General features: G+C 35.3%; 1 protein-coding gene across 1 annotated transcript in view; it reads left to right on the top strand.

Moving 5' to 3' along the window:
- LOC120418404 (uncharacterized) overlaps nt 1–27,263 on the top strand; it is a 326,864-nt gene that overhangs the window by 214,386 nt on the left and 85,215 nt on the right. The window contains exon 16 of the mRNA XM_039580780.2: nt 14,574–14,783. Coding sequence (XP_039436714.1) covers nt 14,574–14,783 — 210 coding nt within the window. The remainder of the gene's footprint in view (nt 1–14,573; nt 14,784–27,263) is intronic.

Raw genomic sequence — 27,263 nt, 5'->3', positions numbered from 1 at the left:
AATGTTTGTGTTAGTAATTGTCAATTCAACGTAAATAATTCAATCTGCAAATTTTCATCGAATATTAGCAACAAACATTTTAACTGTTAAAGTCACCTTGGAATTCTAAATAAGAATTTCCTGCGCAACATTTTTTTACAACGGCTGTCTCAGTACATGTTTAAACAACAAACATCTTGATACTATTCTTACTAGTTAGAAAATGATGTTAAAATAAATTAAAATCCTACGATATTTCATGATAATTTTAGTATTTAACAAAAAAAAATCAATTAAATTGAATTTTCATACACAATTGCACTTCGTTTGATACCCATTAAGCAAATTATGAAAATTCGAGTATTAAAAAAAACGTATTTTTTTGTGAAAATTATAGAAAAAAAAAATATGCAATAAAACTCTTATTAAATGACAGTGCATACGGAATCATTCTTCGTTTAATACACATATTGCAAATTATAATAATTTTAGTATATTGTGAAAATTTGATTTGTTTTTGCAAAAAATACTTTAATTAAGAAAATGCATATATATTCGTTTCGTTTGGTATTGCAAATTATACATATTTTAGTATTTTCAAAAAAATACGATATTTTGTGGAAATTTTAATATTTTACAACAAATATTTTATAAAGTAAAAATACATATACAATTTGACATCACTATAACCCAGAATGCAAATTTTGAGTATTTTCAAAAAAATACGATATGATTTTTCTAGTATTTTACAAAAACAAACCTTTTATAAATTGAAAATAAATAAAAAAATTCGCTTCGTTTTTGTTGTTTTTAAATATGGTATTTTGAGAAAATTTTATTGTTTACAAAAAACCCATAATAAAGTGAAAATCCATACAAAATTTTGCTTCGTTGCAAATTATAAAAATTTGAGTATTTTCGAAAAAAAGGTCTTTTGTAATTTTATTGAGTTATTTATACTTGTCGGGACTCGTGGTGTAGGGGGGGGGGGGGGTTAGCGTGGTTGCCTCTCATCCAGTCGGCCTGGGTTCGATCCCAGAAAGTCCCGGTGGCATTTTTCGAGACGAGATTTGTCTGATCACGCCTTCCGTCGGACGGGAAGTAAATGTTGGCCCCGGACTAACCTAAAAAGTTAGGTCGTTAGCTCAGTCCAGGTGTAGCAGTCGTCTCCCTGAGTTGCTGGTAGGCAGTTGGACTCACAATCCAAAGGTCGTCAGTTCGAATCCCGGAGTGGATGGAAGCTTAGGTGTAAAAAGAGGTTTGCAATTGCCTCAACAATCAAGCCTTCGGATACCTAGTTTCGAGTAGGAATCTCGCAATCGAGAACGACAAGGCAATGCTGTAGAGCTAATAATTTGATTTGATACTTTCAAAATTTAATATTATCATAAAAATATATTCTTAGTAAAAGCATTGAAAATTTAACATGATTTGGTTGAATTGTAAGTATTTTTTTTATTAATTGTTAAGAGCGAGTTTTTCACCAATGTGTAACAGGTCGTATCGAGGTGCTCCGATTTGGATGAAACTTTCAGCGTTTGGTTGTCTATACATGAGATGAACTCATGCCAAATATGAGCCCTCTACGACAAAGGTAAGTGGGGTAAAACGGGCTTTGAAGTTTGAGGTCGAAAAAACATAAAAAATCTTAAAATTGCTCGCATTTCCGTAAAACTTCATCAATTCCAACTTTCTTAGATGCATTCGAAAGGTCTTTTGAAGCACTTCAAAATGTGCCATAGACATCCAGGATTGGTTCGACTTTTTCTCTAAGCTTTTGCAAATTACTGTCAAAAATGGATTTTTTTAAAACCATAATATCTTTTTGCAACAGCCTCCAACACCCATCCTCCCATAGGCCAAAAGATAGGTGATTTCATGGACTATAAGCCTACGGTGTTAACTTTTTGGCCAATCGCAGTTTTTCTCATAGTTTTTCGATTTTTCTATAACAAACATTTTACAACGTTAGTTTTTGCCCTGTAGGCCGCCATAGCGGCACTTTTTGGTCTCAATTTTGTCATATACGGAATCCTCGGACAATTTCACGTAAGTCAGAAGTATTGGAGTTGTAAATTTGATTGGAAAATTTGCCATTTAGAATGAATTAAAATATTTTTTAACAATTTGTTGGATTAGGGGTAAAACAGGTTTTCGCCTACTTGATACAGCATTTGACGTATTGATCACAGGGTAAATAAGATCTATTTCTTTTTTCAAAAATGTTTTATTTAATTATTTTTTAAATCAAATTTACAACTCCAATACTTCTGACTTACGTTAAAATTGTCCGAGGATTCCAAATATGTTAAAATTGATACCAAAAGTGCTTCAAAAGACCTTTCGAATGCATCTAAGAGAGTTGGAATTGATGAAGTTTTACTGAAAGTTTTCATCCAAATCGGAGCACCTCGATACGACCTCGCATTCGCATTCGCATGGAGATGGTGATCTTAGCGGGTTGCAGACTGGATTTCTTCATGTATATGTGATGATTGTCCAGCCCAGGTTGCTTAGAAAATGATTAAAGGGAATTAAAACCAATTCTACCCGAACAGGATAGGCAGCACCATGAAAGCCATCCATTGCCGGCCGCTCCCATCTCCACCATTCACCGGGAGAGGAAAAAGGATTCGGAGCACGGGAAATGTTGATGCTTGACTTACTTAGAAAAGGGTAGCGAAACCGCAGGCTCTTTTTCCCAACCCTATTGTGGAACTCGACCAAATTGACCGTTGACCAAATTTGATCGAATTTAAACAACAGGGCTGCGTAAGCGTCGCGTGGAGTTGGTATTTGTGTAGGGTAAAGGTCTGGGAGTCGCTCTAAGCAAGCGATACGACCATTGGCATAAATGAGTTTAGATGGTGTGGCATTAATCTCAAGGCAAGCAATCGGATGCTGCTGTCGAGACACTTCCCGTTTATTTATTTGTCATATGTTAGAACTTTTATGGAGTGTTATATTATTCTCAAAGCAATAAAAAAGATACTGCTGTTGAGACAGTTTTTTTAATTTAAGTTTTTGGTAATTTTAAAGCTTATCCCGACGCGAATTATTTAGTTAAGATCAAATCTTAGGCAGCCGGCTGCGGAAAAATAGGATCCGTGTTCAATATAATTATTTCTACTCTTGACCGAAAGAGCATATCAATAACTACAACACATAAACTAATCGGAGCACCTCGATACGACCTCTAGAACAAACCGAGCAATATTTACAAATACTGCCTCTTAAATTTAAATTATCGTCCGTTATCATCGATAAGATTAGACTGACCAAATGACTGCGTAGGCTCAACTCGAGGGGAAGCATAAAGTTTGGGGACCTCTGAAACACGTGTACTTTGAATTTTTCAAAAATATTTAGACCGGGCTGAATGATTTTTCTCCAAAGTTTGTATGGAGAATTAGGGCGGTTTGTCACTGTTGTATACAAGCAAAAATTGCATGCAATATGTGGGAGTAGCGAACAGCACTAATTTCCCATACAAACTTTGGAGAAAAATCATTCTGCCCTGTCTAAATATTTTTTTGAAAAATTCAAAGTTCACGTGTTTCTGGCTTTATAAGCGGATGATCATGGGTTCGATTCCCATCTGCTCCAACCTTCCAATGATAACGATAGAACTATAGTTATTGTTATCGAACCTCGATAATTTTATCGTCAACAACCTTGATTTTGACCCATATTTTGTGATTATTTTTCATTTTTTTTTTTTTTTTGATAAAAAAAACGGAAAAAACTTAATAAATTTCTACCAAGGCTTTTAAAGTAAACAAATAATGTTTTATACTTTTTGAGTCCAATTTTGAATTTTATCATCCCAGAATTCAAAGTCTAAAACCAGCAAAAGAAAACCTCCTGACCTCACTGCCATCAGCTCAGCTGTTCTGCGACTGAACTGACTGGACATCATGCCATTACACCAGTTGCATCCGTCGTCACTTGTCAGTGGCCAAAAAGTTCCGTTCCGGCAGACACCCAACAGCACACAAGAACGTTTCATTTCCTTCTCCTTTTGCTTTATCCAAAAACCCCAAGCATGAAGTGAAATTCCGGACGCCACGTACCCCGACCCCCAACCCATCAACCCCAAGTCGGAAATCTCTCCAACGACTCCTCAAGTCGCCCAACCTCCTCCAGGACAGACTACGTGAGCTGCGCCTAACGTAAATTTCCCACCCCTACCCGAGCCCAGTAAATCTCACCAAAACATTTAACCAAATAGTTTAACGATACTATACCTCCAGAATACCATTACAAAAAAACTTATCCCAACCACCAGACCCTAAAAAATATACTCCCTTACTTTTTGATCCATAGCTACCCTGCATCAACTAAATATCCCCCAAATCTCTCCCATAGACAACGTCGTCGCCGCTCCTAGTCGGGGTGACTGATGAAGAATACCACACAATGTCCACTCCTACCAACCTTCCCTTTGAAACCCCAAGACGCAAATTTCCTTCAAAACTGCGATCTAGTCATCCAATAATCTTGCGTCGCCGACGTGGTTCGTATCATCAACTCTATAGAAAAAAAGCACCCCGCACACAGAGGCCGACTACCGCATCAGAGCAAACAAGAAGAGAAAATAACAACTCCCCCCCCCCCCCCCACAATTGCACGGATATATCCCCCCCCCCCGCCACCCCCCCCCCCCCCCCCCCCCCCCCCCGCCCCCGCCGGATGAACCCCCCTCCCCCCCCGCTTGTATGTGCCCCCGAACTCTAGGGCACGTGCATGAATGGTGGGTTGATAGGGTTACTTTTTCAGTGAAAAAAACTTTTGCTATAATTTAAATTTACTGTAAATCAACAAAATTGTAACAATTGTAAAAGCAAAGAAAACTAATCACCCTATTTCAACAAACACCAACATCTTATCCTTAACATAAATAGATACGAATGTAGCAAGTTCTGCAGAAATCGCCTGGTACTCATACTGGTTATCGCTACCCAACTCGGAATAGGTAGAAAGTGGTGACGACGAGTCCATGACCACGAATGTTGTGTAGATTTACTTCCCGTAATAATCCCATCCCAAGACTCTGGCAAAAGCCACAAACAGAGCTTGGAATACGAGGTTACGGATTACGCGGAAATCGATATTGGATCTTCTGGTTTGTCTTGAGATGAGTAAGACTAGTTTCCAACGCGGGAAGCAACATGTTCTGCTAGCGGAAACAATACAGCAAATTTGGTGCAACTCAAACAGAGAACGCTATTTACATAGTGTAATTTTCGGAATCTGTTTCAACCACAAACTTGGACCAAGCTCAAAACAGCTTAATTAGTTTCAAGCCCTTGATAATTGAAGGTTTTTTTTTTTTTTTGCTAACCGGACACGAAATGGACGAAGTTTAAATGAGCCCTACTTGAAAGCCGCAAGAACTCTTGAAATTGAAGTGGGCGGCTCGCTGAAAGATGAGAGTAAATATTTGCTTTGACAGAAATGTTTAGCATTACTTCAATTGGGATGTCTTAATTAATATGATCGTTACAATCAGATCAAAAGAACATTCCCAATACTGGTTAAAGAAATGTATTGTAATGTTGAGTGCCTTCAACTGAGATAGTACAAATGCCGAAACATACCAAATACACATTCTTCACATTAAATTTGAAAGTTCTTAAGGCAACTTTGGAGGCAATTTCAAATGATTGATAAATTAATCAAAAATATGATTCCTTATATTGTTTTATGCTTGGTGAAAAAAAAACACGACCAGTGCAATGTTTTCTAGTATCAAATAGTATTTCTAAACTTTAAAATAAAGTAATTTAAATGATCAAAAAAAGAAAAAGAATGCGTTACTTTGAATAGGAAAAACATACCCAATTTCGTCACACTAACTTTTCAACCTATTCTCGTCACATTTGCAATTGGCCGCAATTCAAAATGGGTAATTCTCCGCCAACTCACACAGCAGTTGCCCCAACCCCTCTTCGATTTGCGTGAAACTTTGTCCTAAGGGGTAACTTTTGTCCCTGATCTCGAATCCGAGGTCCAATTTTTGATATCTTGTGACGGAGGGGCGGTACGACCCCTTCCATTTTTGAACATGCGAAAAAAGAGGTGTTTTTCAATAATTTGCAGCCTGAAACAGTGATGAAATAGAAATTTGGTGTCAAAGGGACTTTCATGTAAAATTATACGCCCGAGTTGATGGCGTACTCAGAATTCTGAAAAAACGTATTATTCATCGTAAAAAACACTTAAAAAGTTTTAAAAATTCTCCCATTTTCCGTTACTCGACTGTAAAATTTTTTGGAACATGTCATTTTATGGGAAATTTAATGTACTTTTCGAATCTAAATTGACCCAGAAGGGTCATGTTTTCATTTAGATCAAAATTTTTCATTATAAAATTTCGTGTTTTTTCTAACTTTGCAGGGTTAATTTTTACAGTGTAACAATGTTATACAAAGTTGTAGAGCAGACAATTTCAAAAAATTTGATATTTAGACATAAGATATTTAAATTACGAAATACAAAAATATTTTAAACACTCACGCCCTTCTCAAATGTCATTATCGAGTGTAACTGGCTCCATATACACAAAAATGGCTTATATATGTCTAGGATAACATGTCTACAAAGTTTCATTGAAATCGGAGAGGGTCGGGTACAACCGATTCCCTATTTGACATGGAATTCCTCTACTACTGTTCTAACTCTCAAAAATGAAAAAAAAAATGTAATTAGCGATTCCACGTCAATCCACAAGGATCCAATACAAAAGATCTCCAATTTGGCTCAAATTTAAAAGGGAGTTCTTTGGTCAAAATAATGAGACCCGTATTTTTACGATTTTTAGCATTGAAATGATTTCTCTGTTAGGCCTAGTCAAATATTTTTTTAACGACCAAAAGATACCTTTTTGTAACTCCATTGTGAATCTTCCCACTTTTCTCTTCATATTCATTTATTCTGGATGTTATTTGCTACAAATCCATGTAAACAGTTTTGTTAAACACGAATCAAGTTGTTGTTTCCAGATGAATCTAAAAAAATAGGAAAAATCAATTTTGCAGCTATTAGCGAAACATGATATTGAAGAAATATTTTGGGTACTCGAAACTGATGTTTTGATAAAAAAAAACAACAAAAAACATTATAATTTCAGCAATTTTTTGATACTTTTTCATGATTTTAGCTTAAATATATTGAATGAAGAATTCAAAATGAGAAAAAATCCATTTTTGCCGATACAATTCTCGGGACAGTCCTCCCAACAAACTCCAGAAAGAATTACCGAGGTTCATACAAGTTTTTAAAAATAACTTTTAGATAAGCCGTGATTTCCCTTGCAACATTGACGATCTTTGAAAAAAAATCTGACCTCTAATTTTCAATCTTATATTATAGATGACACTAGAGGTGGGCAAAAAAAGAGCGAGCCGCTCAAAGAGCCGGTTCACTAAAAAGAGCGAACGAACCATGGTTCACATAAAAAAAGAAACGCGGTTCTTTTTAAACTCCAGTCTTTTGAAAGAACCGTTCCAAGATAGAATGATTTTTAAACATGTTATAAATATAATTTATCGAATTTCGAACAAATGGCATCACAAAATTTGTTTTTAGAATTTAAAATGCAATTCTCAATTGAAAAATAATTGCTTATAAAAATTAATCCCAAAATAGCACTGCTGCCAAACACCACTTTAAAGTTTTCAAAATTATTTTCAGTTTCCTACTTTTCTTTGAAAATCCAAAAGTAAATGATTTTTTAAACAAAATGAAAAAGCTTTTCTTTATATAACTGATCGTACATTAAAGTATTATCCGAATACAAGATTTAGCATTTAAAATTAAATAGCTTGTAAAATATTACCAAAAATCTACTTAATAGTTTAGAGATTATGGAAAGAAAAATTCTCTTGTCTGATTTAACTTCAGTGTTTATAGAGTTCATCGATTAAATCAGAATTTAGAAAACAGTTCGCAAAATCACACAATTCTTAAATATAACCTTTTGCCTTTCTTACTAAAGAAAGGTATAGGTTTTACTTTAAGACTGGACGTCATTTTCATATGTCGATTCAGCATGAATTTTAATCGGAAAAATCGTCAAAAAATCACACTGCATCGATTTTCGACGCTCTATCGATTCACCTTGACAGAACTCGTCTATCTCCAACCCTCGAATTTTGAGAAAATAAATTCCGTGGAGTTCGAGTGATGTCCGTGTGCGGTAAAATTTTTGCCAAATTTTGTGTCACGTAGTCCTCGGCTCCCCTATTTTCGATTTTGATTGTTAAAAGTGCATTTGAAAGCTGGTGTGCTGAACAAGGGTCATTTTGAGACCGAATTTCGAAATATCCATCTGTTTTCGGATGCGGCCAGACTTTTCAACAAAATACACAGTTTTCAAATGAAAATATGGTTTTTCATTTTCATATCTTTAATTAATCCCAAAAATTGCATTTTTCGAGCACTACAACCTCCCAAATTTTCATCCAGATCCATAATCTGGATCTGGAGTTAGAGCCGTTTGATTAACCTACCATAAGAAAAAAAATCCCCAAAAAAAGGTAAAAGCCCACCTGGTGACCTTCGTCAACATTTTTCATTTCTGATTTTATTCGAAATTTCTTTCTACATTCATAGTAAAGACCATGAGTGAGCATCTGAAACAAATTCGACATCGATCGGCAATCCCGATCAATTTTTAGAACGATTTACTTTTTGCCTTTCTTACTAAAAAAAGGTATAGGTTTTACTTTATGGCTGGACGTCATTTTCATCTTCGTCAATATTACGATTCAGCATGAATTTTCATCGGAAAAATCGTCAAAAAATCACACTGCATCGATTTTCGACGCTTCGTCGCCAAGTCGACAAGTTGTCAAGTTGAGCCTCGAATATTGGCGCGAGAATGCTGGCGCATATATTTTGTGGCTCGACTTATACTCGTTTTGTAGTAGCTTTTCTACCGATGTTTCCTACAACGTGTAAGATATCGTAGCTTTTCGTTTTCTTTTGCCCTATGCGTTTTTGCATAACTGTCCAATGTTTATGCAAAAACTTTTGTGACATAGTACATTCATCCGGCTACAATCAATTTGTTTCCCGTATGCTCCTAAAATCGCCTAAAGGTAGACGTCATTTTTCGTGATTTCGTAAGTTTATTTAACAGGGTTCATTGGATCCCAATAAGAGCTTTCTAAGCTTTTCATCGTTTATATCGTTTTCAAAGTTTTCAATGCTGGCGATGCCAATGGTAGTCGCGATTGAGTGTGTAGTGGTGCGGTTTTAAAAATAGCTATTTCTGACACTCTCACTTATGTAGAAGCTGAATGGCGAGCTTCTCTGCACCGTGCGGCACACGCGGTTCACTTGTAGGGGAAATATACCCATTTTAATCACTCTAAGCCGTTCAACCAATTATCATCACTTTTGCCGTTTTCCGCTATTAAATCAACTTTTTCAAGTGTATCAACAATGGAGAGTTGTTTGCTCACTTTTATTTGAGCTATTCATTACTTTGGACCAGTCATGAGCAAAGTGCTGATAGGCCGATAATAGAAATAGGCTGAAAAAGGGTATAGTTCCCCTACCTCGGTTTTTCTTTACGCCTGCTTTGTTCGGTACGATGGTACGATGAACCAAAATACCAACACAAAAAAGGGCTCGACCGAAGCTAGAAAACCAAAACCGCGGTGTGCGTTGTCACTGACGCATGGGAAGCTTGCTATGCTCGCGTTTGTCATAAACTCTTGTTTGATTAAGAATATGTACGATTACAAATATTCTTTTGGTGAAAATTGCGTTTTTTATTTCTTTTCGAAAGCATATCATTTATAATACTTTGCTTTCATCATTAGACTTTCTTTTGTACTGACGTTATAAATAAACAAAGTCGTTGTTATGAATTTAAAGAAGAAGTTTTACTATTGTTATATTCTTTATTAAGAAAGGCTCTATCTCACCCCAGGTGGGATTAAATCGGGTTTTTATCAATATTTTGAAAAAGAGCGAAAGAGCCGTTCAAAAAAGCGGCTCTTTTTAGTGAGCGAACGAAAATGAGCGGCTCTTAAAAAAGAGCGGTTTTGCCCACCTCAAGTTGACACACAAATTCTTAAAATCATTTGCAACGATATTATAATGATTTTAAATTTTCCACTTTTTCACAAATTCGATTCTGCTCGATTTCCCACCAATCAGCCCCAACTGTAACGTTAATAAAGCTTCCATTGTAGCTAGCTCATCTATACCTACAAATTTACCTAGAAATTTATAGCACAGTCATACATCTTCACCCGCTTTTCCCCGCTCGAGTGGCGCCAAAGTACATGCTAAATTAGCAATTAAACCACGAGACGGAAACCAATTCCTCACTCTCTGTTGGCCAAACCCCGTGACTTGGAGGTTGGTGGAAATTTATTCTAATTAAACTCCATCGCTCGTCCTTGTCTGAGAACGGGATGGAAAATGGAATATTGTTCGTGACGAATCAAGCATAAAACTTGGGTTCGGGCAGATTATGGCGGTGGATCATTTCTCTTAGCCAAGGCAGCCAGCCGCCAGAGCCGACGAGGCTATAAAGTGGTTGAATAAAGAAAACTTTACGCTAGAGAGCTCTGGTGTGATAACAAAGTTGATTGATGGCACCAATAAAGATTTCATAAATCATGCGAATCTGGGGCGCTCAGCCATGGTTGGGTACAAACTGTCGATGGTCCGTAATCCCAATCAGCCATAAAGATCCCCAACTTTGAAGGATTGCTACAATGTGGAATTCTTTGCTAAGAAGCAGCGAAGGGTTCTTTCGCACAAATTGCTTATGAAAAATGCTAATCCTTTTCGGCTCATTTCGAGTAAAAAAGGATGAAAAAAGCCCGAAAAGTTGTTAAAATTCTTTCTAATGAGTACCACCAAATTCAGAGTCACTGCCAAAAGGCTTAGCGTGGCAAAGCAATTTGGATCTGCACGCAGAAACAAATGTTCGCAATAATAGCTCGAAAGCCGAGACTCCAGCAGCATTCCTATCATTTCGACATGGCCGTAAAAGAGCAGCACAGACTAGGCACCAAAAATAAAAACCAAATAAACGCCACCCAGGGAGAATTTAGCGTACAAACCAGCTGGACCGACTCTGTGGAAGCCAGAACCCAAATTTTACGACCCCACGGCCCATAAATCCTGACGGCCGCGCGCGAGGACTCTGTCGACCTCCCCTCTTCTATGTGCCTGTGTCTGCTCATTTGTGCCACTCCAGGACGACTCTTGACCACGGGGACTTACTTTTGCAGGGGTTACCAGAAAAGGAACTCAACAATTTTGTTTAAATAAGCAAGGCAACTCAATTTTAACATCAAATGCAAAACCTTGACATTTGAAAAGAAATCAAATTAATTTGCTTGGGAACCTGCACCCATTTTGTGTAGGCTGATTTTACGAAGCCACAATTTCATTGCAGTGTTCTAGGCAAAAGAAGAGACCGTCACTTCTTTCATTGCCGTCGAAGGGCAAACATTCCCAGCCTAGTCAGCAGAGTTGCTGCTCGTAACCTGGCGTCACGTTACCATTCAAATTACGAATGGTAGACAGGTTCAAAATTTTAGATTTTAACTTTCTTTTAGAACCAACATTCAATACAAAGATAGGAAAATTGTACTCATAATTAGTAAAACTAATTTGAATTTAACTAAATTTATTTAAAAATAATTGTTAAACTTAGTTTTCAACTAATTAATTTTTAAGGTTTCAAAATGTTTGTGTTTAAAACTCAAGTTTTACAAAGTAAAAAACGTATAAATTGTAGCCGAGGTAAAGTTATATTGACAAAATATTTTTTCTATAAAAGTTATAGTTTAATCTGCTCTACAGTACAGCTTAAAGCTTTTGGCAATAAAGAACAAGTACCTACGTTTTTGCACGTTGACTTTTGAAGGCAAATTAAATTTTTATTTTAAGTTGTTGAATTTTGAAAAAAAAACGCTTCAAAAATACATAAATCTTTTAATCATAAAATTAAAAATATCAAATATTTTTAAATCAAATTTGTACAAACTTTACTTTGCATCTATCAGAATTTAACATAACTTTGAGCAAATAATTCTGACTACGCACAAAAAATAGTAATAAAAAGCATTACTAATTTTTAAATGACAAATAATCAATTTTTTCGATTTTTTTTTAAATAAATATTGATTTTATGATTTTTGTCATTATAAGGATTTTAAGGTTTCTCTAAGGGGCCCTACAATTTTTAAATGAGTCATATTACTTTGAATATCTTAAGTTAATGTTTGTTTGTTAATAACCATGCACACGATTTTTTACGCAGCCATTAAGGGTACACAGCAACCAAGGAAGATGTTTTCATATTTTTTCGTATCCAATCCTGCAACGTAAAAATAGTTAAACTTCGCTGTAAATAATTTTGTAGCCAGGAATTAAGGCAATGAATCAAAAAATATAGCGATAGTTCTCGTAGTTTTAAAGATATTAAAATGTGTGTAACAAAAATCTAGGTACAAAAAGTTGTGGGTGATGTGCACCGTTAAGTTCAACAATTTATAGTTTCGAATTTTATTATTTAATTATTTAAAAAAAACTCCTCTTAGAATTTCAAAGTATGAATATCATTTAAAACCCCTTACTTAAAAAAAATATTAGGAATTAATCTTTAAAATTAACTTCTCTTGTCAAAATTACGCTAAAATTTAACAAAAGTGTCAGAATATTTTTTATAAATGCCTTTAAAAATTCTTTCCGGGAAGATTATAAAATCCGAATCATTAAAATTTTTAGGTTAAAAATTTACCAGATATACATTTTGTTAGATTGAAATGAATGTTCTCACACGAAATCGGAAAAAATTGCCCGATCCCTCTTTGATTTGCGTGAAACTTTGTCGTAAGTGGTAATTTTTGTCCCTGATCACGTATCCGAGGTCCGTTTTTTTGATATCTCGTGACGGAGGAAGGTACGACCCTTTCCATTTTTGAACATTTGAAATTTAATGTACTTTTCGAATCTACATTAACATTGTTTCATTTAGAACAATTTTTTTCATTTTACAATTTTGTGGTTTTACTAACTTTGCAGAGTTATTTTTTAGAGTGTAACAATGTTGAAGAGCATTTCTCTTTGTTTCGTCGTTCGTTCCTGTCGCGGGTGACGGCCATGATCAACACAACCAACTTATTCAAAACTTTTCGCGATAAAATCGCGTTAACTCGTGATGGTTACAAGCAAACCCCTTATGTTTATATATCTTTTTTTTGTAATTGTCATTGCTCTTCAACTTTGTAGAACATTGATACACTCTAAAAAATAACCTTGCAAAGTTAGAAAAATCACGAAATTTTAAAATTAAAAAAAAATGTTTTAAATGATAAAAGGGTCATTTTATGTCCAAAATTCGACTCAGTCTAACAATCTACCGTAAACCCAACAACTGGTCACTCAGAGAGACTTCCCAGAGACCAACAAAAAAAATGTCTCCCCAGCAGCTGCTCTGGCCGGTAGACCTTGGCGACTAATGGCAACTCGAGATTAGGCGTGTCGTTACTGGGCACTGTCCAGCGGTGGATCCGACGGCAGTACTTGACGGTCCGTAGGTGGCCACAAAACATCCCGACGCCGCCGTTTGATAGTTGCACTTTATGAGAGGCCAGGCTCTTGTCCCAGAACAAACAGATTGGCAATAAAGGCTGAATGCAAATGAAATGGGATTTTGTTTGTTTTACGCGGGGACAATTCATCTTGGGAGAGCACAGTACAGTGGTGGGAAAAGTGTCCCCACATGTGAGGGGTCATATTTTAAGGAGAAAGGTTTATTGCCGCCATTATTTGGTGGTGCACGGCGATAGGCAGTGGGCGATGACCTTGATCTTACTCGTATGATACAGTTTTATGGAGGTTGCCACAATTTGTATGGAGAGGAAAATATGTGGTGAACCCATTCGGTTTGATTTATATCGCTGAATCAGTTTTTTTTTTTGTGTACTAAAAAGGGTAGTCAGGATAATAAACAATGTTTTGTTTGGTTATCTGAATGGAAGGTTTCATGTCCTTTTAAAACAAAATTCTAGTTCCAACAATAACTACAACAGGTATTTTTTGAGTCTTGGAATTCTGAGTAAAACTGATTCAAAATTTCCTGGTCCAAAAGAAATTTGCTTAAAAAGAACCAATTCGCTGCACATGCTTCCAACCTGCAAGCGCGCAACTTTCCCCGTTAAAACTTTAAACCATTTCCAAGTGCATTTCATGCACTTTGCGCATTATAAAACCAAACTGGTGCACCATTCCCGGGCCCAATAGTCGGCACCGGTCCGTGCTTGTTTTTTCGTGTAAATAATTGAGGAAAAGATTACATTTTAACGGTATTACTTTTTTCCCATCCTCCTCCGTTTCATCTTCCCACTGCCAAACATTTTCGGTAACTTTTTTTTATGTCTTTAGCTTTCCCCAGAAACCACAACTTTGGAAGACCAAAAGCATTTTCACAACTCCCTCAATGTAATGCTAACTTTTTGCTTTCCCTCTCTCTCTCTCTATTTCCATCGTTCCGGACCGCCAACTCCGTTCCGCAACCGGCCCGGCAACCGTAACCTCATCAAACAAAAAACCAGGCCTCGGTGCCCAAAACGACGGTCCGCCCCATCCTGGTGGTGATCAGCTGCGGATGTTGCTTCCTGCAGTCGTGCGTCGCGTTTGCCATCATGCTGCCGGTGCTGTACCAGCGGCGGTGCTGTGTCACCTTCCTCAAGATGCAGTTCTGTGCGGCCACCTCGCTGGCGATGGCCATTTTCATCCTCGGGCTGCTGCAGCTGTTCCCGGTGGTGAGTAGAAAGTTTTGGGTTGTTTGATGAAATGAGTTTGAATTTTTTGTCGTTACTGAAAAGGTTACACAATAACTCGAAAAATTAACTTGCTGAATGAGTGGAAAGTCTGATTGTAAACAATATTGGTTTCTTTCTACGAAATGGGTATAGAAATCTGGTAACACGGTTTAATGCAATGAAATTTTAAATAAGTTTTACAAAACTAGCATGTCCAAAGTCGTCAATTCAAATGAACTGAACTGGCTTGAATACATGGTTGAAAATCGTTGGAAGATTATTCGAAAAATTATCGATCGAGTCATCAATTCTGAATTGTTTTTAATTTATGGTAAATTTATTCCAAACCCGTCTTATCATAGGTGTGTTGAATATCGTCACACAAAACCCAACCAAACCTGATAATATAGAAGGAGCCAAAGATCAATTTTTATACTTTTCAAATCGTGTGACTTTGCCAAACTTTTGAAAAATGATTATTATTTTATGGGTTAACTTTTGATTAATTCTAAATTAATTTTAAATCCAGAATTTTGTAATTTAAATTTAATTAAAATTTTTAAGAATTGTATTTTATTAAATTGTAAAATTCCGCATAAAAGTTTATATTGGCGATTTTTCCATATTTTAGGCTGGTACAAATTTTATTTAAAGTTTTTGTCTCCCCCCAAATGTTGAAACTATAGCTTGTTATTTCAATATTAATATTTTTTTATTTTTTGCCCCCCCTCGACCCCGGCCAGATCCGAGAGACAAAAAATTGGAAAAATATTTGCATCGGGCTTAAGAGAACTATAAAAGGCATCTTTTCGCTAAAAATTAAGATGGTGCAAAATCCGATAGTAGAGATACGATTTAAAAAATCGATCGCAAACATACAGAACATAGTCAAACGAAAAATAATTTTAAGATGCAAAATGAAAAATTGATTAAATGCACCGTTTTCAACTTATCGGCATTTAGCTTAGCTTAGCTTAGCTTGGTTGAACGTACTCTAGCCGAGCATAAAGCTCGCAATAGCTAGGTTGCACTATGGGGTATTTCCATAGAAACGAGCGGCCAAAAATATTTTTTTGCTTTTTTGTGACTTTTTTTTTTGTTGTTTGTACTTAATATAATGAAAACAAATGAAATTTGATATTTTTTCGAAAAAAAAAGTTTAATTTTCGATTTTTTCATATATTTTAGGCCACATGCATTAAAGTGGTGAATTTTGATATTCTTGCTCTGTCTATTTGATGCACGGAATGGCGGCTTATGCTATGTTACAGTTTCTGATTTACGTTCAACCCCCCTCCCCTTCCTCTTGAGTTAAAATCCACCTCTCTTTGAAGACCCCCCCCCCCCTCCTCCTCTAAATAAAATTCGATTTTTGCGGTGTTTTAGAATTTTAGACGGTTTATTTTATGGGTTCTCGTCCACGTTTTTGTTGATCCACTTGCTAAATTCACGTTTTCCACGATAAATTCTTCTAAATCAAAATCACTATGTAACCGATTGTCGTTAGATTACTCAAAATATGAACTTCTTCTATGGGCTTTTGTATACCTCGTTTTGAAGCTACAGAACAACATGCGTAGTTTTTCCTCTGTGGTTTTTCCCTGAGTTGATCATGTGATGGTACTGCAATGTTGTAATTCTTACAAATATACTCGAAAGCAGTTCTCACGTTTTCAGAATAGTGCTTCGTTACATCGTACAGGGACACTACGGTATTATTATCCATACTTTCAAAAGAACACAACAACGAACTGATATGAATCGTTTCTGTAAAATACTTAGAATAGGAATTTCTAATTTTATAAAACGTATCTAAGTACCAACAGTCATGATATCAACTCAATTTCAAAACATGCATAGCAGGTACGTTATTTCTGCATCCGCAGGTTTAATAATGTGCTTTTAACCATGCGTATACGCGAAATCATTATTTTTTCGCATGAATCAAAATGTTTAAAATGGCATAACTCAAAAAGTGCACATTTGTGCACTTTGAAATTTGGGGACAAGTTAGGACATGGTTCAAATTTTAAGCTGAGAAATTTTCAGATCGCACAAATGCACACAAAAAAGGAGTTGAAAAAAAAACTAAATTTTGAATAAAAATCCATCTTTTTTTTATTTTTAGTATTTTTTAAGCTTGTAAAAGCATGCTTTGTTAAATGTTATTAAAAAGATGAATCAATTCCCTTTCTGAATATATATAATGATGCAGGAAAAAATACATAAACAGCTACACAGTACAACTATGAAAAATAATCATTTTTTTTGTCAAAAAAACATGTTTTTTCTTTCCATTTTCGCCTCTGAAGGTGAATTTTGAACTTACAACCTTCAAACTCCGAATATTTCTTAGTTAGAATGTTTATTATCGAAAAAAAAATACCAAAAAAATAATTAAAGTGTGTCGGTTTTTTTTATTTATGGCCGCCTGATACCCCATAGTGGGTTGGCGACACCGTTTTCAACTTATCGGCATATTTAGGTGAAATTTATTTTAAAAAAAAACATTTTTTTTGTATTTTAATAGGGTTTCTTGAAGGAAAAGCACACTGCAAAAAAATTGAATTGCTGAGAAAATTTGCGTGCTGACTTTTAACAAAGTGGTGGTTGCTAAGATTGAAAATGATTTTTTTCTCAGTGTCATAAAATTAGCCTTCAATTTAAACTCACAATATTACAAACTATAGATTCAATATTCAAACATAAAACTTTTGTTAAATTTTCAGCTCTTTTCTATTAAATTCTATTTTAAAATATGTATTAGATTCTAGAGCAACTATTTGAAAAAAGCTGGAAACTCTTATTCTGGACATTTGATCGGAAAATTTAGCAGACTCAACAAAGTTATTAAAAAATCAATTCTAAAATATATTTTTTGGAATTCCGTCGTGAAACTACTTACTTTTCCTGTCATTCTTGAACGACGAAATAGACTGATCAGTAGTGCGGTGCCTGTGTGGACGCGCAGTCCTGTTTTTTCGTGTTATTTTCCGTCTCTTTTGTGTCGCTGTTCGAGTGCATGGGGTGATTGGTTCTGTTCTTCTTTTTTCATTGTTTTTTTTTTCACTCGCGTTCGTTGGCCGATGAGTTTTTTTGTGTTGTTCTCTTTTTATAGTTTTCTGTAAAAACGTACCTATTTTTCTGAGACTAGCAAGTCGTATTGCTGGATTAAGCCCTTTCTATATCATCGATGATTGGAAGGCACGCCGACGATTATTTTTAAGGCTTATGATATAAAATCATTTCAATTAATGAAGCCCTTCCTACATCACCGTTGATCGGAAGGCACGCCGACGGAGAATTTCTGGAGAATCGCGGTCGAATTAATACTATATTTAAATCCCTAGATAGCTATCTTTCCGCAGCCGGCTGCCTAAGATTTTTAAAATTTCAACCGATAAACAAATTGCTTATGGTCGCATCACCTACCACAGTGAATCCTGACCTCATACCCATCTTACTAACCCCTCAAAACTCATGTGATACTTTGTCGGAGACGCAGCTGATTTAGCGGTCCCATCACTCAAGTATCGGCTAACATTCCCATCCACTTCCCCGTGTCTTACCTCTGGTCGTGGCCGGCGTCGGTATTGATCAGCATGATAGGGACCTTTGAAAATTGCGAAGGGGTGATGATTGGTTCCTACTTTTCATCTGTGGTCCACGGAGCAATGTTTGGGGGTCCTGGTCAATAACGAAGTAGCAGCTACGGGTAGACACCAATGCTATGCTATGCATTCTTGAACGACGAAATAGACTACTTTTCTGTACCAAAAATAACAGAATCGAATAGCAACACTTTTCAAAATAAATGCTGAAAAGTTCTACTTTTCAGCACTGAAATGGGTGCTGAAAACTTGAACTTTTCAGCACTTGTTTCGAAAAGTAACACTTTTCAACATTGTTTTGATTTAAACGATTTATTGACAAAATACATGAAAATTCGACTTAAAATTTCACTCAATGGGTGTTTTTCGAAATTGCAAAAAATGTTGTATGGAACTCGTTGCAAAACTTGATATTTTCAGCACTCGTCGTATTTATCCAACTATTATGCAACAAGTTGCAAAAAGAAGATTTTTTAAGCATGAGTCGTACATTTATCCAACGAGGTTCACCGAGTTGGATAAATACGACGAGTGCTGAAAAATCAAGTTTTGCAACGAGTTCCATACAACATTTTTTGCAATTCCGAAAAACACCCATTGAGTAAAATGTTAAGTCAAATTTTCATGTATTTGTCAATAAATCGTTTAAATCAAAACAATGTTGAAAAGTGTTACTTTTCGAAACAAGTGCTGAATAGTTCAACTTTTCAGCACCCATTTCAGTGCTGAAAAGTAGAACTTTTCAGCATTTATTTTGAAAAGAGTTGCTATTCGATTCTGTAATTTTTGGTACAGAAAAGTAGGCTATTTCGTCGTCCAAGGATGACAGGAAAAGTAAGTAGTTTCACGACGGAATTGCAAAAACTACTATTTTGCAATTCCGCTGTGAAACTGTCAACTTTTCTTGTCCTTCTGGAGAAACGAAACGGCCTATTTTTCTCAACCAAAAATAGCAGCATGGAAAATTAATACCTTTCAATACCATTGCTGAAAAGTTCTACTTATCAGCACTGAAATGGGTGCTGAAATGTTGAACTTTTCAACACTTGTATCGAAAAGTAACATTTTTCAACATTTTTTGTTTTGAACGGTATATTTACTTAACACATGGATGATTGACATAAAATTTCATTCAAAAAGCGTTTTTTTTTTTGAAATGCTAAAAATGTTGTAAGCAACTTATTGCAAAACATGATTTTTCAACACTCGTCGTATTCATCCAATTCGGTAAACCTCGTTGGATAAATGTACGACTAGTGCTGAAAAAATCAGCTTTTTGCAACTTGTTGCATAAACTAAACTAAACTATTGCTTTATCAAAATATGAAAAGCTATTTTCAATTTCCTATTTGATTGCGTATCTTAAAATGGTTTGACAATATTTTCAATTTCTTAAATTTTTTTTTTTTAAATTATACCTCCGGTACCAATTTTAAACCATCCCAAACTCAACCACAAATGATGAAAATTAATAATACATTATGGCTACAAGCAAACCCCTTATGTTTATGCATAATAAATTTTCATATTGTCTGTTCTATAACTTTGTAAAATATTGTTTCTTTCTTAAAAATATTCCTACAAAATTACAAAAATTACAAACTTAAAAAAATATGACCCTTCTCGGTTATTGCAGATTCGAACAGTACTTTCATTTTAGGTTTTAAATTATTATTATACATTCAATTTAGGTTATAAATTATTTTGAGTACGCCACTAAATTGAGTGTCTATTTTGCACCTAATTTCAAATTCATCACCATTTCAGGCACAATATTGAAAATAAACACGTATTTTTTGGAAAGTTTAAGAATGAAAGGGGTAGTACCTCCCCTCCGTCACCAGATATCGAAAATGGAACTCAGTTTTGCAATCAGATACCAAAATTACCTTAGATGCCAAAGTTGCACGCAATTCGAAGATGGGACGCGGTATTTTTTTTCAGATTTCATGTGAGGTGTCAGGTGCCGGGTCCGGTGGCGCAGTGGTTAGCGTGGTAGCCTCTCACCCCAGTATGGCCTGGGTTCATTTTTCGAGACGAGATTTGCCTGATCACGCCTTCTATCGGATGGGGAAGTAAAACGTCGGTCCATTTGCGTAAAATTTAATTTTTTTTACAAAAATTTTGATATATAGACATAAGGGGTTTGCTTATAAACATCACGAGTTATCGCGATTTTACGAAATTTTTTTTGAAAAAGTCGTCATCGATCATGGCCGTTCATGGTCACCCGCGACAGACACGGACGACGAAACAAAGAGAAACGCAAAAAGTAACTTTTTCAAAACTTTTCGTAAAATCGCGATAACTCGAGATGTTTATAAGCAAACCCCTTATGTCTATATATCAAAATTTTTGTAATTGTCTGCTCTACAACTTTGTAGAGCATTGTTACACTCTAAAAAATAACCCTGCAAAGTTAGAAAAAACACGAAATCTTAAAATGAAAAATTTTGTTCTAAATGAAAAAATGACCCTTCTGGGACAATGTAGATTCGAAAAGTTCATTAAATTTCCCATAAAATGACATGTTTCAACATTTTTTACAGTCGAGTAACGGAAAATGGGAGAATTTTTAAAACTTTTTCAGTGTTTTTTTCGATGAAAAATACGTTTTTTCGGGATTCTGAGTACGCCATCAAATCTGGCGTCTAATTTTACATAAAAGTCCCTTTGACACAAAATTTCTATCTCATCACCGTTTCAGGCTGCAAATTATTGAAAAACACCTCTTTTTTCGCATGTTCAAAAATGGAAGGGGTCGTACCGCCCCTCCGTCACGAGATATCAAAAAACAGACCTCAGATTCATGATCAGGGACAAAAGTTACCCCTTAGGACAAAGTTTCACGCAAATCGAAGAGGGGTCGGGGCAACTACTGTGTGAGTTGGCGGAGAATTACCCTTATGCTTTTTTAGTATGTTTTGAGGCGGTTTCAAATAAACTTAGAAAGCAATAAAACAAAATTTGGTTTATTAGACCTTTTAAAAAACTCCAGATTTGTTCAATTCTTAAAAATCTTAAGGAAAACTCTATCCAAATTTAGTTTTTATTTTTGGAAGCAAAAGTAAGATGAACCCACGAGTTCCCAAACACCTTTCAACCCATTTCCAAGAGTCCATTGCAAATACCAGCCGGCAATGTTTGACTTTTTGACGCTAACTCTAAGAAGGGGTGGTCGGTCCTCGAGGGGTAACACTTTTTTTTCATTTTCCGTGATGACGCCAACGCCGTTAAAACAACCCGCAATATAATGGATGTTTTTTTATTTGTTTTCCTTTTCGTAGCTCCAAGGGAAAACCCCACCAAAACTAAGAAGCTTTTAGTCAATTAGTGCGAAAACAAAACACAAACAATGCGCGGAGGACCCAAAATTGGCAAAAAAAAGAGCTAAGCCGAAACCGTTTAATTAGGAGGGAAAAAAAATCCCACAAAAGAAGAGTCTCTCGTTGATGGGTTGAAAAGGACGAACCTACAGATTGTTTGTGATGGTCGTTGAAAAAATGCTAACAACCAGGGGACATTTTCCCTTGAGATTGATTTAATGGAGGTTTCGACAACTCTTAAGAACGCTTTGAATGTGGCAAGCTTGTGTCTAACAAAGAATCAATCTGGTCTCTATAAATAGTTCATTGAAACAACAAAACCCCTTTTCATGAAGTTTATAAGTCAACAAAACAGCTTCAAACAAAATAGTTCTTTCCGAGTGTTTGGACGTTACTCTCCCAGCATCAATGCGAAACTTGGTCTTTGATGGTCCAACACTCAAGCGTGTGTGGAGAGAAGTTCCTGTTTTTTGGTCGATAGTTCATTGAATAGAAGGTTGAATCGGTACTTGATGACAAGAAATGAAAGAAAGAAAAAAAAGGTTATTTTGCAGTTTTAGGTAGCTTTAAAATATTTGTAACAAATCAGAACAACAAAACAGGTTTAAATATTTTTAAATAGTTTTATTTTATTAAACATAAAAAGGAGTTTTTCAATTTCTATAAATCACTTTTATTGTTAAGAATATTCTCTACAATTTTCTTTCTTGCCGAAGAAATATTGGCAAAAGCTAAACGTTTTAACCATCAACTTTAAAAATTACATGAATTCCATGTAACATTTCAACACCCTTTAATTCTTCCAGCGAACCGGGTCAGAACAAAATTTCCGTAACCATAAAAGTTTAGATTTTCCTCGTGTCTCGAACGTGTACTCCCACACATGTTCGCAAACTCCCCCTACCCCCTCAAAACGACGTAGGTGTGATCTTGTTTGGTGGTTTTGACGCTGGTGTCCTCTCGTTTTTTTACATGCCAGCTGTTTAATACGATGCTTATAAATAAATACGGAAACTTTGCCATCGTGTCGGCGTCTCTCGTTACTGTTATTGTCGTCGTCGTCGACTAGAGGACTAGAGCTTTCTCCAACGGCTCCCAGAATGACACTCGAAGCTCGGGCGATGAAATTGTTTGCCGCATCACGAGCACGTGACTCTATGTGTGTGTGTGTGTGGGCTGAGCCGGTTTGGTTATTTTGCTGCAGACGAGCAAATAAGCTTTTCTCAATTTCTGTGACGGTGATTGAGGAAAGTGGCAAATCAAGTTTTTGCGCCTGAGGTGGTTAGTTGTTGTTGGGATTATGGCTTCTAGGGGGAGTGTATGGATAGGGAAATTGTAGTTTTTTATTGTTGTTTAGTCGTTTGATGATTCCATGTAGATTTTTTTAAGGTTATCGATTTTTTTTTAAAATATTAAATGCAGATCATTCCAGGTCTACTAAATATGATTCGACCTCCACAGACTTGGACCAAACATAGAAGAAATTTTTAATCTATCGATAATAAATTCGAAACCCCAGCTTGGTGCCGATTGGACTATCCTTCGATATTATTTTATTTGCCATCGTGAACTCCGGACAATTTGTCATAGGAATCACTCAAAATTTCAAAAAACATTGTGTTTCCTATACAAAATGGCACTTGAGCAGCTCTACGAAATAGGTCTTTTTTAAATTTTAATTTTTGTATTTTTTTAAACCAGCTCTACGAAATAGGTCTTTTTTAAATTTTAATTTGTATATTTTTTTATTCCAGCTAAAACTTATTTGGTGCCTTCGGTTTGCCAAAGAAGCCATTTTGCAACATTAGTTTGTCCATATAATTTTCCATACAAATTTGGCAGCTGTCCATACAAAAATGATATATGAAAATTAAAAAAATCTGTATCTGTTGAAGGAATTTTTCATCGATTTGGCATAGTTATGGATAAGGTATGGATAAGGACTACACTTTAACAAAGGATGCACGGTAAAAAATGTTTTTTTGGTGATTTTTAATTTCATTTTTTGTCACTAAAACTTGATTACCAAAAAAACACTATTTTTATTTTAATTTTTTTATGTAAAAAAAAATAAAAATATATAAAATATATGTTTTAGGGGACATCAAATGCCAACTTTTCAGAAATCTTTGACCGAGTTATGAATTTTTGAATCAATACTGATTTCTTCAAAAAATCAAAATATTGGTCGCAAAAATTTTCAACTTCATTTGTTGATGTAAAATCGAATTTGCAAGTACTTTAGTGAAATTTTGATAAAGTGCACTGTTTTCAAGTTATAGCCATTTTTAAGGTAACTTTTTTGAAAATAGTCGCAGTTTTTTAATTTTTTTAAATAAGTGCCCTTGTTTGCCCACTATATTTTGCGTTTTTGAACTCTGTTGATACGACCCATAGTTGCTGAGATATTGCCATGCAAAGGTTTAACAACAGGAAAACTGATGTTTTCTAAGTCTCGCCCAAACAACCCACCATTTTCTATGTAATCAAATTTTCATAATTTGCAACATGGGTATCAAACGAAGCGAAATTTGGTATGCATTTTCACTGTTTAAGATTTTTTTTTTTTTTTGATAAAATACTCAAATTATCACAAAAAACGTATTTTATTAAACAATAATTTGCAAAATGGGTATCAAACGATTTGAAATTTTGCACGATTTTCACTGTTTTATAGTTTTTTTTAAATGAAATCCCGAGCAGACGGAAATAACTTGGGAATAACATTTTTTGATTTTCGAAAATACTAGGCCAATAACATTTTTTGTTATTTATTCGTCGTTATGATTTTTTTGTTATTGAATTGTTATTGTAATAACAGATAAATAACATTTTAAGTTATTCTTCCAACAAATGTTTGTTATTATTTTTTGTTATTTTAACATCTAATCCGATCATCCCAATAACAATTGGATTTTGGATTTTCCAAGAATATTCCAAAATACTTTCGGTTATTTTAACAGTATTCGTTATTGAAATGGCATGGAATTTCGGGATACTCAAGTTTTCACAAAATACCGTATTTTTTTGATACCCATATTGCAAATTATGAAATTTTAGTATTTTTGAAAAATTTTAATATACAACAAAAATAAGCTATGATAAAAGTGAAACAGCACACCAAATTTCGCTTCGTTTGATACCCATGTTGCAAATAATGAAAATTTGAGTATTTTATGGTATTTTGCAAAAACAAGAACAATTATTTTAAAAAATACTAGAACGGTAAATAGCAACTAGAACAGAGGAGGGCAAAAAAATATATAAAAAATTAAATAACAAGCCATAGTCTCAACATTTGAACGCAAAAAGTGTTTTAAAATGCATTTTACAATAGTTAAGTTGTTTTGTTTTCAGAAAAAGTAAGATTTGACGATAACAAAAAAAAACTTTTTACGATACTAAACGTCGAAAATTTTCAAAAATTCAAAAGATTTTTAAATCAGCTAAAACATGCCAAAAATGATGCTAAGCGCAGGAGAAAGCATTTTAAATCAATTTCAGCTGATTGCACTTAAATTTCCATTGAAATTTGGAAGTTTTATGAAAAAAAACTTTGCCCCCTGATTTTTCGGACCAACATTGAAGGGGGGGTGACAAAAACTTTAAATAAAATTTGTACCAGCCTAATTTGTCATGAAAATACTGCAACATATTTTCCGGATACAAATTTTGGCATACAACACTGTTAAACTTAGAGTTTTTCATTATACAGCTATTTATTACTCAAAAGTTTCAAAAAAATATTTTGTTCAATCCTCTGCCTCCTTGGAAAAAGTATCGTTCATCATTGATTCGATATGAGCAGAGATATGCCCAATTCGGTAAAATATAGTAAGTGACTTTTTACCAAATTTCTGGATTTAATTCTCTTGCACATGATGAACATAGCCTACTCGATATTTCAATTAAATTTATGGAAACTATTTTATTATTATATCATAAACAAAATCAGTAGGCGGTGTGCATCATTTGAAGTTTGAATGGGAATCAAATCCAGAAATTTTGGAGAAAGTCAGTTTTTTTTTTAAATTAGGTGATGAAGGAAAAAAGCATTTTTTTCAAAATTTGCCGTGATTTGATGATGCTTGACTCCATTTTTGGAAAATTGTCCAGACAAAAAAAAATATGATGCGTGGAAAATCGCCAAAAATATCAACAATGAAAAAAAAAAATCAAATTATTCGCTCTACAGCATTGCCTTGGCGTTCTCGATTGCGAGATTCCTACTCGAAACTAGGTGTTCGAAGGCTTGATTGTTGAGGCAATTGCAAACCTCTTTTTACACCTTAGCTTCCATCCACCCCGGGATTCGAACTAACGACCTTTGGATTGTTAGTCCAACTGCCAACCAGCGACTCCACCGAGACAGGACCCAGGGAGACGACTCCTACACCTGGACTGAGCTAACGACCTAACCTTTTGGTTAGTCCGGGGCCAACATTTACTTCCCTTCCGACGGAAGGCGTGATCAGACAAATCTCGTCTCGAAAAATGCCACCGGGACCGTCTGGGACAATGAATTTCATTTAAATAACAAAGCTATAACTTTTCCAAAGAAGATAGTTTTATTTTGCAAAAAAAAATGTGACTCGTCATCAAATATCCCTCACACAACCTAAAGGTTCGTTTGATAGCTCAGCCCTGCTGCACCAAACCTTGGTGTTTGCACAGTTTTTCCCCCTGAATGACCCCCTCTTGTCATAACTTGACGTGCCCATCAACCGGAAAGTGCGGGAACAAATAATTAGCATATTGTTTGCTCAACTATCCCTCGAGCTTCAAATTAGCCTAATTGGCCTAGACACGGTCCCGGGAACCCTCGCCCTAACCATCAGCAGCAGGGAAAGCTTTTCGGAAAAATCCTTTTTTCCCCATTCAGATCACGTAATGAAGGACAACACCAGCAGCAGCAGCAGGATTAACCGCACTGACACAAGCACACACACTTTACGACCCACTTTTTCTGACCAAAACGCTGGCGTTCGTTTGAGTCAACTTTTTATCGGTCGTAAAAAAAAGCACCAATTCAGCTTTAATACTGACCGTTTCGCAGCAAATTAGCAGGCAGTCAGCAGTCAGCAGTGCTCTGGTGCAAATCGTGATGCTTTAACGTGAACGGTACACTTTTTTTTCGAAATGAAGCATGTTCGCGTATTAAAACTAAAACGGTTGATCTTGATATGAGGGGGTCGGGTTGTGGATTTCACTAATAGAATGTAAAATGGTTGAATTTCATCCCACGTCATCATGTTTCATGCTGTGAATTTCAAAGAAAAATCTGCTTGGAAATGAAACAGATACCAGGAAAAATAATTACAGTTGTGTTGGTTTAGTACAATGTTATGTCATGCTGATATTTCATATAAAAATAAATTGATTTGATCAATGTTAAAATACTGATGAACTAATTTTAGCAAAATTTAAAAACTGAAATATGAGATGAAAATGAGCCACGCATTTAACTAGACAATAACATGATTTTCTTATGTAGAGAGAATAATTTATGCAATACACAATTGGAGACCAAAATTGGAGTAGGG

This window comes from Culex pipiens, chromosome 2 (assembly GCF_016801865.2).
Source record: "Culex pipiens pallens isolate TS chromosome 2, TS_CPP_V2, whole genome shotgun sequence".
Classification (NCBI taxonomy): Eukaryota; Metazoa; Arthropoda; class Insecta; order Diptera; family Culicidae; genus Culex; species Culex pipiens.
This window is presented reverse-complemented; position numbering and strand designations above follow the sequence as displayed.